At 38.5% G+C, this 14,646-nt stretch overlaps 1 protein-coding gene across 1 annotated transcript in view; it reads left to right on the top strand.

Annotated features, from left to right (window-relative positions):
* Window positions 1–12,986, top strand: part of atp9a (ATPase phospholipid transporting 9A) — a 36,416-nt gene extending 23,430 nt beyond the window's left edge. Inside the window, exons 20-28 of the mRNA XM_003438934.5 lie at window positions 1,002–1,091; window positions 1,346–1,490; window positions 2,251–2,315; window positions 4,332–4,487; window positions 5,756–5,820; window positions 6,025–6,133; window positions 6,224–6,281; window positions 8,784–8,987; window positions 11,169–12,986. Coding sequence (XP_003438982.1) covers window positions 1,002–1,091; window positions 1,346–1,490; window positions 2,251–2,315; window positions 4,332–4,487; window positions 5,756–5,820; window positions 6,025–6,133; window positions 6,224–6,281; window positions 8,784–8,987; window positions 11,169–11,305 — 1,029 coding nt within the window. The 3' untranslated portion in view covers window positions 11,306–12,986. The remainder of the gene's footprint in view (window positions 1–1,001; window positions 1,092–1,345; window positions 1,491–2,250; window positions 2,316–4,331; window positions 4,488–5,755; window positions 5,821–6,024; window positions 6,134–6,223; window positions 6,282–8,783; window positions 8,988–11,168) is intronic.
* Window positions 12,987–14,646: the final 1,660 nt, after the last annotated feature.

Genomic DNA, 14,646 nt, shown 5'->3' with positions numbered 1-14,646 from the left:
TAGCTCTTAATACCTTTGGTGGAATTTATTGAAATATACTCACTTGGACTCAGAGAAAAACTATTTATATTTTCATGGGAAAAGGTCAAAGTCGCTTTGATGTAATGTTCTGAGTAATTACATGTAGCAAAAACATGTAGAATAATAGTTGTACTTGAGGTACAAGATCAAAATTGACCTAAACTCAAGAATTCACAATCTATTTATGGTAAAAGTTTATGCACTTGTCTGTGCACATCCACACAGACATTTTCAGTCTGTGTGGTGTCTTTTAGTTAATCATTTGACTGAACCTCCTATGTCTTTGTGCTCTTCTCATCTGCTTTGTGCAGCACATTTTGTATCAAAGTCTCACTTTCACTGTGACATCATCTTGTTCTGCAAAAAAAAAAAAACAATCTTGCAGATATCAATATTTCACATTTTGTCAGATGCTCAATTTGTGTCACCAATATTTGATTCTGACCTCTCAATTAAAAATCGTAACTAAAGATATTTTGTGAGCATGGACAGGCGTGGATATAAAGTGGAACTTGACTGGTTGGAAACAGTAAGGCGTTAAACTGAGTGAAGTTTCAGGCTCATCCTGCTGTTACCTGCTATTCCCTACATCAACCTGATATCCGCCTGTAGGCTCCACAGAAACGTTTAATCGTCACTCCAATTTTATATCAAACACAAGTAGAGATAGGAACCTATATGCCGAATTATACTTGCTATTTAGTAGCTACATGGTGCTGTTTAATAAATTAAATATTTGAGTGTGAGTTTTGTGACTGAATTCTAGTGTATTTAGCTGGTTGAATGTCAGCTAGGTGTTTGGTTGCTCTAACATTTGTCATTGCTGCAGTTGGAGAGAGACAAGCTTCCCTTCTTCTGTCTGATAACAGAGAGACAAACATGCAAAGCCTGGCAGATTTTCCCCTGTGATAATTCTACATTAGAGTGTTTTGTTGGGGCATACAAGTGCATTTAAGAATGTGTGGTTGCCATTGGTATAGGTGACAACACGAGGGGAAGCCCACCTGGAGCTCAACGCTTTCAGGAGAAAGCATGACTGCGCTCTGGTGATATCGGGGGACTCGCTTGAGGTAAGTGTGCCACTCAGACTGTCTAACCCACATCCCATTAACTTATATCTCCTTATGAAACTTTGACATATATTCTGCATGAAGCGTGCACAATATATCACTCTGGAAGTGGTGTCTGTGGTTAGAGTCACTATCTTGACCACAATAGGAGCTAAACTGTAAGCTGAGTGGAGGTATTCGAGCGCCACAGCTGAAAGCAGTTAAATGTGGGTGCCTGAGTGTTTTATCTGTCCATTCTGCTGGTTTTCTTGCAGGTTTGTCTGAAGTATTATGAATATGAGTTCATGGAGCTTGCGTGCCAGTGTCCCGCTGTGGTTTGCTGCCGATGCACCCCCACTCAGAAGGCTCAGATAGTCCGACTGTTGCAAGAGCGCACAGGCAAACTCACCTGTGCAGTAGGTGAGTGGAAAATTTAAACTGGGCCAGCAGGTTTTTTATTTGTTTAAAGTTTTTCTTTGCACTGTGGTTTTGTTGTTGTTGTTTGTTTTAGTTTTAATATGTGTTTTATAATGTTGTTATTCTTTTATAATAATGAATAATAATGAAAAAACACACTAATGTGCTGAAAAAACACAATAATAATGAAAAAAGTTATATATCTATATATCTAAATCTCTCTCTATATATCTATATATCTATATCTATATGTATATAGATATAGATATATATATCTTTCTCTCTCTATATATAGAGAGATATATATATAGATATATATAGATATATATAGATATATAGATATATATATATATATATGTATAGATATATGTATAGATATAGATATATGTATACATATATATATATATATATATATATAGATATATAGATATATATATATATATATATATATATATATATAGATAGATATATAGATATATAGATATCTATATATATATATATAGATATCTATATATATATATAGATATATATATATCTATACATATATATATATATATATATATATATATATATATATATATTTCTCTGGCAGAGTTGAGGGAGGTGATTTCTTTTCATTTCTATGAACTTGGCTTGGATCTATTAATCAGGCCAAATTAAGGGAGTGTCTTGTGAACATGTACTCAATACTTTCACTAACAGTTTGTATTGGTGAGTCACTGATGTGAATCCTGACACCTCTATGGCTTTTGTTTTCTCTTAGGGGATGGAGGAAACGATGTCAGCATGATCCAGGAAGCGGACTGTGGCGTGGGAGTGGAGGGGAAAGTAAGACTCTCTCCATCTCATCGCTTCACATTGACGTGCCACTCGCACAGATTTTTGCTTTCTGTTTCCTGTCAAGATCTCTCTCACATTCAGAGAGTTGTGAAAGGACATGCACACAGATGATTCCTCTTTTTGAGGAACTATTGTGTGAATAGAGGAAACAAAATGACAGGATGCTTTGTGCTTTGTACTGTATATTTATCATAAAAGTAACCATCTCTCATCAGCCCGTCTCTTCTACTTCTCATTGTTCTCTCTGAAAGTTGCCTGTCAAGTTGGTTAGTATGCTCAGACATGGATCCTTATATTTGTGACTACAGTGGTATTACGGACAGCAGACGGTGCAGCTGTGTTCCTGGTTTAGTCTTTACTCTTTACTTTTTAACATAAAGTAAATAAGCATATTAAAATATGGAGTTTAGTACAGCTGACCTTAAAAGTTTAAAACTGCTCAATAGTTGACTATAAATTTTATCTTTATTATGAAGAGAAACAAACTTACAAATCTGGTTGCAAACTAAAAGATGCTGTAGGTGACGTACATCAGCGGTCCCCAACCTTTTTTGCACTACGGACCGGTTTAATGTCAGACAATATTTTCACGACCGGCCTTAAAGGTGTCGCTGTGGTATTTTGTAAATATAATAATAAAGGCAAATTCACTGTGTAATTGTGTAACTTTATTAGCAGCGTCCTCCTGAAATGCGCCAACAACAATGAGAGTAACATCCTCCTCTCTGCCCCCTCTGGTCGCTATGGTAACGCGTAAACATTTCTTTCAAAATAAGACACACAACTACAACACGGGAAAAGACCCAGGGAAACCGGGTTAACGATAAAAACCCTTAAAACCATAAATTTCACACCCGAGCCTCAACTCTCGCGGCCCGGTACCAAACGACTCCGCTGACGTACATAACTTATCTTTTCCGCTATCTACTGTATATTTATCGTCCATCATTTATTCTTAACTGCTTATCCATATAAGGTTTCACACAGCTGAAACCTGTCCCAGGTGATATTGTGGGGAGAGGCTGGGTAAAGGATGACAAGTCCGAGACAGGGCTATCAGAGGCAACCATGCATACTCACATCCACACCAATGCAGATTCTGTGATTCTCAGGTTTTTCTTCTGCTATGTCCAAATTGAGAACTTGAAGAAAAGTTCACACCACAGTCAATCATGTTTTTCCTACAACTTTTTCTCCATATTTTTAGCATGGCATCTTTGCCCTTCCTGCAGTGAGAACCACTGATCTAAGCTAACATGCTTGACTGTGGATTATAGGGGAGAGTCTATGCGGGCACAAAGAGAACATGAAAACAAATAACAGCAGGCTCGAACTCAGAAACCTTTTACTGCGAGGAAATGGTTGCTTACCACAGTTCCACCATTCTGGCAATGATGCCCCCTATCCCAACAATCTTTGGGATAGGGGGCATCATTGCCAGATCTTAACTCTCTCATTTCATGCATACTGCATAGACAAACTCATTCAGACTAATATGCATAAAAAGCTGAAAAACCATTTGGATTTTGGAAGGAAGACTGTGCACTCACAGGATGGACTTGGCATCTTAAATACATTTTTTCTGTATGTTCCAAACATAATCTTATGATGGTAAATAAAAGGTGGAAAACTACACAGTTATTCCTGGGCTGCTTGTCAGAGAGGAAGCTAAAGGTTTAATAACAGAAAATCTGCAGTTCTTCTATGAAAATTCTCTGGTTCTAACATCTCAAACATGAATATTTGCTAGATTTTGTAGTCCTCTCTCATGTTTAACTGAGATTTAGCAAATTAAACAGGAGACTTATTATGTGCAGTGCTGTTCTTTGTGAATTTGTATTGCTAATTATGCACTTTATGCTCATTGTACCTTCAGTCTGTTTTTTTTTTTTCCCAAAAAAACTGTTTTATTTGTATAAAATCAATTCACAATACTCAAAGCATGCTTTTCAGGCCAGTCTTTGCGCAGTATGTCCTCAGTGTCCTCTGCTGTGTGTTTGGCAGGAAGGAAAGCAGGCCTCTTTGGCTGCCGACTTCTCGGTGACTCAGTTTAAACATTTAGGCCGTCTCCTCATGGTCCATGGGCGGAACAGCTACAAAAGGTCTGCGGCCCTCAGCCAGTTTGTCATCCACAGGAGCCTGTGCATCAGCACCATGCAGGTAGAGACTAACAGAAACACAGTGCCGTATTGGTTTGTGTGCATGAGTCATGTAAACATCATGCTGAATAACTTAGAACTACAAATATTTTCCAGTTGCTGTGGGTTAGTTTCTTGTTTTAGTTTGCAAAACTGTCACTACTTTATATTTTACTCCTTTATCGGTCTTCAGTTGTAGCAATTTAGGTAATGCACCACACACTTGAGAGGGTATTGTTTTTTTCTGTGTTAAATATTGTGCTGTTAACCAGGATGTCAAGATATTTCAGTCCCTTGTGAATTAAATTTAACCTTCTAAAAACAGTAAACTTCAGTGATCTAGAGATATTTCTCTTTTCTTTATTTTCTTTACTCCCATGCTCAACTGCATAATGTCAAAAAAAGGTTGAGATGATTACAAGCAAAAGGACTGTGTTTAGTGTTTGAATTTAGCTAATCGGTTTGGCCCTTTTCTGTTTGTTTGTAGCCAAAACCACACTGCAGATCTCTAAAAAAAAGTGAAAAAAGTGTATGCAACCTTAAAGTTAATGCAGGGAGGTGTTTTTTGTTCTTACTCACAGCACCTAAAATCTAAATGTAGAGAGGATCAGTTTGGGGAGAGGCAGGGAGAGGTTTCAGGGGTGGTCTTGAAAGGGCGGGATGCACGATGACTCAGAGAAGGCAGTCTGTGGTGCTCTTCTAAACTGCCCCCACCAGGCCTAACAAGTCTGTCTAGTTCCCATGTCCCAGTCCAATGTCAGCCCCCGCGGTGGAGGGGCAACCCATGACTCACTGTATCGTGGACTTTGGGGTTTTGGGGAGGCCTTCCTCCGCATGTCTCACAATAACACCAACCACAGCTGGAGCTGTGACCTCTCCAGTTTGCAGCTGTCTGACTAATTGACATCTCATCATTTTAAACTGTAGAATTTGCCATTGTAGTCCAAGTATTTGCAGTAGTTTGCTTTAGAATGATGTCCTTGTCCTCACCTTTTGATTTTTGTGTTCCCACAGAAGGTTAATGTTAAAGCTGGGTTTCTTTTAATGGGGCCTATTATGCTTTCCCATGTTTAAAAATCAGTTTTAAACTGTAAGTCATGCAAAGGTACTCAATTAAAAATGAGTATAAAAGGCCTCCTTTAATGAAAGTATGGTGTTTTTGCTGTCATGGAGTTCAAATATCAGTGTGTCAATGTTCCAATACTGCTTATAATCACATTTGGGTGTTGAAATGAGAAAAATCACAAATAACAGATTTTCTCATTTGTTCTTCTTCTTCTGTTCCTTTAGGCAGTTTTCTCCTCTGTTTTCTACTTTGCTTCAGTCCCTCTCTACCAAGGATTCCTGATTATTGGGTAAGATACACGCTCTGAATGGAGATGACTTATCAAGAGAGCATTTAGCTGCCTTGTGTCCCTGGCATTTCCTCTGTGTTAAGACTATTGAAAATTTTAAAAGGGGAAATATGCAAAATCTTACAATGAAAGATTTCAACCAATTTGTACACGTGACATCTTATCTGGGAAGTATTCATCACACTCGATTTTTGTCTGTTTCAGCTATTCCACTATCTACACCATGTTCCCTGTGTTCTCCCTGGTGTTGGACAAAGATGTTAAGTCAGAGGTTGCCATGCTGTACCCAGAGTTGTATAAGGATCTTTTGAAGGTATCTCGTAAATGTTCGCAGATTAACAGTCACTGTGCAGGCACGTAAGTTGGAATCGGTGAATATGAATGCACTGTCTTCTTTTCACAGGGTCGACCACTATCTTTCAAGACGTTCCTAATATGGGTTTTAATAAGTATATATCAAGGTAAGAGAGAGTTTGTGCAAACTGCTGGCAATGAGTCAGTAATTCTAAATATACTTAATTTTTGAGTACTTTACAGCATCTAAGCTGTATTTCAGGTCATATGCTTGTTTAAATGTTTGTATCTGTACAAGACATCTACGCTGGCAGACTGATGAGTCACTCCCCGTCAAACAAACAAGATATATTGCTTAGGTTCATGACTTATCACTCTTGAAAAGCCCACACACTTTCTTCTTTTCTTTAGGGACTTTGTTAAAGAAAAACTTGAGGTAACTTTCCGACATGGACCGTTGCAATGAAAGCTGTTTACGCGGGCATTCTAAACTACACCCCGAAACCTTTTTTGTCTATTTCTGTCGAAACACTGTATATCCAAGCAGTGGTAAGGGCGTTTTTTGCAAACCACTTCTGTGTGTGTGTATCATTCTTCTCGGTACTATTCATGCTTGTATGTTAAAGGAGGCACGATTCTATTAGATAGAAGAGTGCTACTGTTACTGGCCAAAGATTACTTTGGAAAATCTCTCATTACAACCATAATATGCAGAAAATGCTTAAATGTAATGGTATTTTAAAGAGGTAATAAAGTGGGCTTTGTTCTTCTTATATAAGAGCTAATTTTTCTCTTTTAATTATTTTGATTAATTTTCTTTTTTAGTCTCTGTAATAAGCCAAACATCTTGGCCACTTTATTAGGTACACCTCGTCAGCCCCATTTGCCTGCTTAATTTTTTACCACATTGATTCAACGAGGTGCAGAAAACTTTACTCTGAGATTTTTGGTCCAACATAAAACAAGACAACATAAAACAGTTGCTGAATCTCCCATTTCTCCACATCCACATCGCAGAGGTTCTCTATTAGATTGATCTCTGCTGACTTTGGAGGCCATTTGAGTACAGTGAACATGTTGCCATGTTCACAGTGTTTGAGCTTTGTGACATGATGGTGTGTTATCTAGCATCAGAATCAGCATACTTTATTAATCCCTAAGGAAATGCTCCAGTATAAATAACAGAAACAGACTAGACTATTTAACAATAGAATATGTTACAGATTTAAGAAATTTAAGAAATAGCACAATATATACAGCTCACTCAATAATTATTTATCAAGGATTGACAGAGGTGATTGTAATTATAAATCAAGAATGTTGACAGGAATTTTACATAGTAGAAAAGAGCATGTGCAAAAAGGCTGTAACTATTGCAGTGTTTACAGTGTATTAGATGGAGGAGTTGTACAGGGAGATGGCCACAGGCAGGAATGATTCCCTGTGTCCTTCAGTGGTGCTTTTTGGTAATATCAGTCTCTCACTGAACGTACTCCTGTGGCTAGCCAGCATGTCGTGGAGTGGGTGGGAGGTATTATCCAACATTGTCTTTATCTTGGACAACATCTGCCTCTCCGACACCACCTTAAAGGAATCCAGCTCCATCCCCACAACATTACTGGCCATACAGATCAGTTTATTGAGTCTGTTGGTGTCTGTGACTCTCAAACTGCTGCCCCAGCATGCAACAGCATAGAGGATAGCACTGGCCACAACAGAATGATGGGAAATCCTGAGCATTGTCCGACAGATGTTGAAGGCCGCCTCAGAAAATAGAGACGACTCTGGCCCTTCTTGTAAAGTGCAGTGTTGTTTTTAACCCAGTCCAGTTTATTGTCTATGTACACTCCAAGGTATTTATAGTCCTCCACAATGTAGAGGATGGTACACTGGTGGTATCGTCAGTACCCAGCTAGGCAGTGACATGTAAATGAAGTTCAGTTAGTATCAAAGTGTGTCTGTTCTTAGCTAATAGGAGTGTCACGTGATGTCAAGTCAGTGTGTTCAGAGATACTCTTCTGCATATCTTGATTGTAACGAGTGCTTGTTTGTGTTACTCTTCCCTTATTGTCACTCGAAGCAGTCTGGCCATTCTTCTCTGACATCAACATTGCATTTTATCCTAGAAAGCTACCGCTCACTGGATATTTTCTCTTTTTCGGGCGCTTCTCTGTAAACTCTAGAGGTGGTTGTTTGGGAAAATCCCAGTAGATCAGCAGTTTCTGAAATACTCAGACCAGCCCTTCTGGCACGAACAATGGTGCCACATTCAAAGTCACTGTAGTCACACAAACATGCAGACACCCCTATTTGGACTCTCAGTTTGAACTTCAGCAGGTCTACATGCCTGAATGCACTGAGTTGCTGCCATTCGATTGGCTGATTAGATATTTGCTTTGACGAGCAGCTGAACTGAACAAAGTGTTGATTGTAATTTGTAAGCACCTCAGTTTTCCTTTTACTCAAAGCGTAAGTTTCATTATTTCAACGTTCCCGTTATTGTCATGGCTGTATGATGAGATTACCATAAATATTTAATATCTTCATTGTCATTATTTTAATATTTTAATTGTAATGTTAAACAGCTTATTTCAAACTGTGGATGAGCTGAGGGAGTGGATCAATTATCACATTTTGAAGCTACATTAAGGCCTCTTTTTCCTCCACAGGGAGCATCATCATGTATGGAGCGCTGCTGCTCTTTGAGTCCGAATTTGTCCATATCGTCGCCATTTCGTTCACCTCTCTTATCCTGACTGAGCTACTGATGGTGGCCCTGACCATTCAGACATGGCACTGGCTCATGATAGTTGCCGAGCTCCTGAGCCTGGCTTCTTATGTCGCCTCGCTCGTCTTCCTGCACGAGTTCATCGGTAAGTGAACACGATCACACATAGATGCATTTGTCAGACAAAGAGTGGCTTTCAGACTGTAGCGGTATCTAATTCATGGGGATGCGAAGGCAAATGCATTCATTTCTGAACTGATTTCACTACAGTGTTATTTTGTTTTTTTGCTGACCTTGAAATAGTACGTCAGCATTCAGCAGTACGGAGACCCCGCTCATTCATATTGTGTCTCTAGTGTACAATAAACAGTGGTATGCTGAATATTAGGAAGTCCAAAGCTGACTGTATTGACAAATTCTCCTGGTGTGGACGACGCTCAGGCATGCTGTAGTATCAAAGAGGAAATGCCTACAGTCCAGTTAATTTCCTGTGAGCTGCCAAGGTTTATGTGTTTATCACAGCGAAGGTGTGTTAGAGAATATTACCCCCCAAAAAAATGTTCCCACCAAATAAATAAATTCATAGCCGTTAAAAATCTAAAAGAAAAACATTCATAGAACAACAGTTTATTGCCCTGTTGCACCCACACATTTACTTTAGTTGACAAACAGTAAGGCATTTTTAGTTGTGCCATATTAAGATTTGTGACATACACAATACTGTGACCAAGGGCTCTTCAAGGTCTTATTTTGAGCTTTATGTGGGGTGTGGAGTTCCATTTTCAGCCTGCAACCTCGACCACTGAGGATCGTGACTGGCATGTGGTCAAGAGTACCCTTTTGGTACACGTTTTCTCCCTCTTCAAGTCAGACTAGAATAGATTTTAAAGCCTATTCTTCTGTTGAACGTGCAGTTTACACTTTTAATTGGACATTTTCCAGGGTTTATTTTTCTGTCTCCTGCATTCTAAGCATTCTGTAACAATATGGCTTTAACTCAAAAAGACTTGGTCAAGAACTCCTGAAGGAAATTGTGTTCTTTTTTTAACATGGAAAGTGTATACCATAAGACTTTAAACTGCGAGGTGTGCATTTCCAGTAAGACACAGGACTAAACTGATAGGGGTCGGGGGTGCAGATGGTGTGATGTAAGGCAGATATACGTGTGTGTGTGTGTGTGTGAGGTATAGGTGCATGCTAGTGTTGTAAAAACAATAGGAAGTAGCTTGTCCTGCTGAAGAACAATGAGCAGCATAGAGGCTACTTCAAAGCCTTATTGGTACAAAAATGAAAGCAGAAGCATTATACGCATTAAGTGTGTTTCTGTGTGATCGTGCTTTCTGAGATCATCATGGTCTCATTTCCTATTTTCATTGCACAAATAATAGTTTTGAAGTACAAAAAATTTGTAGCTTTATAACCCCACATCCTGTCTGAAAATCCTCTTTTATGGTTTCCATCACTATCTAACGCTGTAACCGTTGTCTCTACACCCTAGAATACCTGTTGATAGTTGAAGCCGCAGGTATGCCAGAATAATAATATGCATCATTTTAATTAAAACACCTTCAAAACTATTAAATTCCCTTAAACATAGGTTGGAGGTTCCTCAGTCTTTTTAGCGGTGTCACCACTTTACAAACTAATATGAAGTAGGCTGACACATTAGTACACATTAGCTGTTAGCTTTTAGCATTAGCTAAAAATTAAAACACCACTTAAAAAATTGTCAAACAAACAAAACAAAACAAACAAACTCTGGTGGTTAGGCTCAAGGTTAGACAAGGGGAAAAGTCATTTTATACTCATTGACCCTGAGGGAGCACCAAGTCTTGCAATACACTGAAATTCTGAAGGTGATGAAAAAGACCTTGGTAGCCAGCATTCAGTGTGTGAAACTGGGAGGATGTATGTTTAAGGACAAAAAGAAAAACAGCTGCTGTTGATGGTTGAAGTCAGTGTTTGGAAATACTTACAAAGCAAACTGCACTGTGTGTGGAAGGTGTTTTAGACTTTATTCATATGCATTTCTATTGCAAGTTTGCATTTTTATTAAAAGTCTGGTCTTAAATTTCATTCAAAGTGGCATTGAAAAGGTATTTAAAATTCTGTATCTGCAGACACCCTAAAACAACAACAATCAGGTTGTAGCCCAGACATAAAGAAGTCAGAACTGAACTCTTGACACAGCAAAATTAGCTGAGTTGCAGGTGCGAACAAGAAAAAAAGAGAAAAATGTTTTCCCTCCTGAACTCTTGTGTGATGGTGATGATGTCTGTTTGTATCCTATAACAACAATCTTACCTTTACCTCTTTTTTGTGTCAGATATTTATTTCATCACCACCGTATCGTTCCTGTGGAAAGTGACTGTCATCACGCTGGTGAGCTGTCTGCCCCTGTACATCCTCAAGTACCTGCGCAGACGCTTCTCTCCACCCAATTACTCCAAGCTGACCTCTTAAACCACGGTCTCCTCCGAGAGGTCTCCGGGTTTGTTTTTTGTGGGAAAACACAAAGATTTTCCTCTCTTTGAACTGCAAACCCTGCACCTTGACCAGAGAATCAAATACAGATAAATGCCCTTTAATTTTCTCTGAAAAACTCTCGTTAGAAATGTCAAATGTAGACTGAATCGACAGGGACAGATTGTTTACTGGTTGGGAGAGTTTGTGTCAGTTTAAAAAAACAACGAAACGGTGTTAATTGCCATGTATTTCCATGAAAGGACAGACTGATTGATTGTTATTGTGAAGAGCACCTGCAACAAATTGTGGGATGGATTCGATTGACCAGCTTGGACTGGTTTCAGTCGTCCTGTCAGCATTGAAAACATCCCTAACATAAATATACCTGAAACCATTTAGCCTGAATGTAATAAATGCAAAATGCAAACAGCTTTCAGTGAATTATGCAGGTCCAATTTGTTCTATATTTAGGAAATTACACTGGAAAGTTAACTCATATAGAGATCTGTAGACGTATCACTGGTTTTGCAAAGGAATTTGGTCTAATTTCCAGTTCCATCTTAAATAGTAAATTAGTTTTTAATCTAAGAACTGGAATTTGACGTAGCATTTTCACTCAGGACTTGGGTCACACTCTCCTTAAACAGTTATTTCTAAACAGAGTTTGAGAATTGTACGGTTACAAAAGAAGTTTGCTGGCTAGACTGCATAAAACAGACGTCTGCAAGTTTGTGTATTTGTTTATGCGTCACCTCGAAGCTACATCCCAGCACGGCGGAGGTGGTGTGGTAGTTTATTTTAGCATGACCCGTGGTGTCTGATGTTAAATCTGTCCTTGTCTCATTGTGCGGACCCTGAGTTGTTATTGTTTGTGGAGCGTGGTCAAAACGACCACAAAGGAGTGCCGGTTATTTGCAGCCGAGCCTTCCGCCGGGGCTCCCGACAGGCTGTTTGTTCACAGGAGAATGCACAGTCTCTAATGTGGCCACTTGGGCAGGCCAGCAACGGCCACGCTTCAGCATTGCATGATGACTCACTGTAACAGTGACCTAAAGCCATAACTGAAAATACCCTGGTGACCGGCGTCCAGCCGCCACCTTTCATGTCATCTAATCCAGGGCCCCCTCACTTCTCACTGCAACAACAAAAAAAAAGGGATCAAATCAACACACTACTCATCCAAATGTGAATATTGTCAATAAGTATTAGTACTGCACCTTCAAAGAAAAACGTCACGATGCTACACTCCTCATATTTCATTTCACTAGTGGTGTGATGGTGGACTGTGAAAAATCAGCAGCTAACATGACCACATTGTTTCAGTTTTAAAAAGGGGTTACTTTTCTCTTATGTAATTGATATGTCAGTATCCAGGGTGTCATAATTAATCATTTCTTTTGTATGCTAAATGGGAATTTCAGTCTTCACTGACTTCAGCAAGCTGTTTGCACTGAATCTTTTTTTTTCTACAACTAATTAGTATATTTTTATGTTGTAATTGAAGTGCAGAGCGTAAATGATGCTAAAATGGTTTGCTTGCTTGTAAATAACATAATTTTTAATTTATTGCCATGTTTTATTTAACAATGTTGTTTGCACTCAAATGAGCAGAACAAAAAAGGGAGAACTGTGCTGATGTTAATGTTGTGATGATAATTAATAAACATGTTTTCTTTAATTGTGCCATTCTTGTGGATATTTCTTTTACTATTACATTTTTATTCCGCTTCACACCATGATTTCTTGTTGTGAGCCATGTCTGTAGCACTCAAAAATCTTTATACGATTTCCAGACGATCCTGATCCTTATATCTTAAAGATCTCAGCTGATATCATTGCTGAGCCAATCGCTCACATTTTTAATTTGAGTCCAGCTCCATACCTAATATTTGGAAAGCTGCCTCTATTCTCCCTTTCTTTAAAGGTGGAGATCATCCTGAAATCTTTAAATCTCAGGTAAGTTTGCTATTATAAAAGTTTTTAATCTGCTTATATTTTAAGGTTATTTTCAGTCTGGTTTTACAACTAGGGACAGTATAATTACTGCTGCTGCAACTGTGATAAATGATCTCATTGGTGCCCTGGGCAGGAAAGTACACTGTGCTGTCTTGTTTCTGGATCTAAGTCATTTGATTCAGTGGCTCAAGGATTGCCACTGAAAAAAGCACATTAATGCTGCTCTTGGTCCTGAGGCTGTTAGGCTAAAGGGTTTTTGAAATTATTTTGTAAACTGAACTCTGTGTTTATGCAGAGGACCCTAAATTTGTTAACCCTAAAGTTAACTAAGGGTGTGCCGCAGGGCTCTATTATGGGGCCTATTTTATTGCCTTGTTTTATGAATGATTTAGTAAAGAACATTCCAGTGAAAATACATTTTTATGCTGACGATACTGTCATGTACACACATGCTCCCTCTGTGGGCCAGGCAGGCTGGATTTCACTCATTCATTACAAACTGTATTTAAAAGTGATTTTTAAATATTTAACAAAATTTATGTTCCTGCCTGCAGGAATTTGATGATTTGATGCAGGAATTTGTGACATCTGATGGTAAATGAAAGGCTACATGCTTACCAGTATTTGGGTATATGATTAGATGACAAGTTTCTCTTTAATGTAGATGTCACAAATCTTCTTTGGGTTCTAAGCTCAAAGTAAAGTTTTTTTTTTTAGAAATTAAAGTTAATTTATTTTTTATTATAAGAAAAAAAACTTGTTTTATTGTACTCTGGATTATTTTATTACAAAGCCTGTCACTCACCATTTCTTTATGATTTGGTAGTTTGGCCATCGAATACAACTTGCAGAAAACAGCACTGGTATATTTCTCTTCTATATTTGACCTTTGTACCCTTCTCTGTCTCAGTAGCAATGGTTACAATTAACTTAAACATGGATATATATTTACTGGTGAATTTAAAAGCATCACAAATGAGCACCACTTTAGCTCAATGGGTGAGCATTGCCAGAGTGCAGCAGCCCAGGTTTGAGTCTGACCCTTGGCCCTTTGCTGTGTCTTCCCCCTTCACTGTCTACTATCCAATAAAATAAAAAAATAAAAAAGGTGATGAAGGAGATTTCTTGATTTTTTTTCTTGAGAGGCCACTGTATACTCTATTTCATGTTGGTTTCTTTTAGAGCTTTTGAGATGTTTTGAGTTTATATGGCTGCTACCTAAGCCAGGTCTCTCCTGCAAAAGAGATTTGCTCTCAATGGGACTTCCTTAATAAATAAAGGTGATAACTGTAACCCGTTGTGCTCAGCGTAGCCTGACTAAAAGTCAGTGGTCAGCAGCAGGCTATGATAAGAAGAGTATATAAAGAAAACATTTGTGAATG

The sequence above is a fragment of the Oreochromis niloticus genome, linkage group LG20, assembly GCF_001858045.2.
Source record: "Oreochromis niloticus isolate F11D_XX linkage group LG20, O_niloticus_UMD_NMBU, whole genome shotgun sequence".
Lineage (NCBI taxonomy): Eukaryota > Metazoa > Chordata > Actinopteri > Cichliformes > Cichlidae > Oreochromis > Oreochromis niloticus.
The sequence above is the reverse complement of the archived record's forward strand: the minus strand, read 5'-3'. Positions and strand labels throughout refer to the sequence as shown.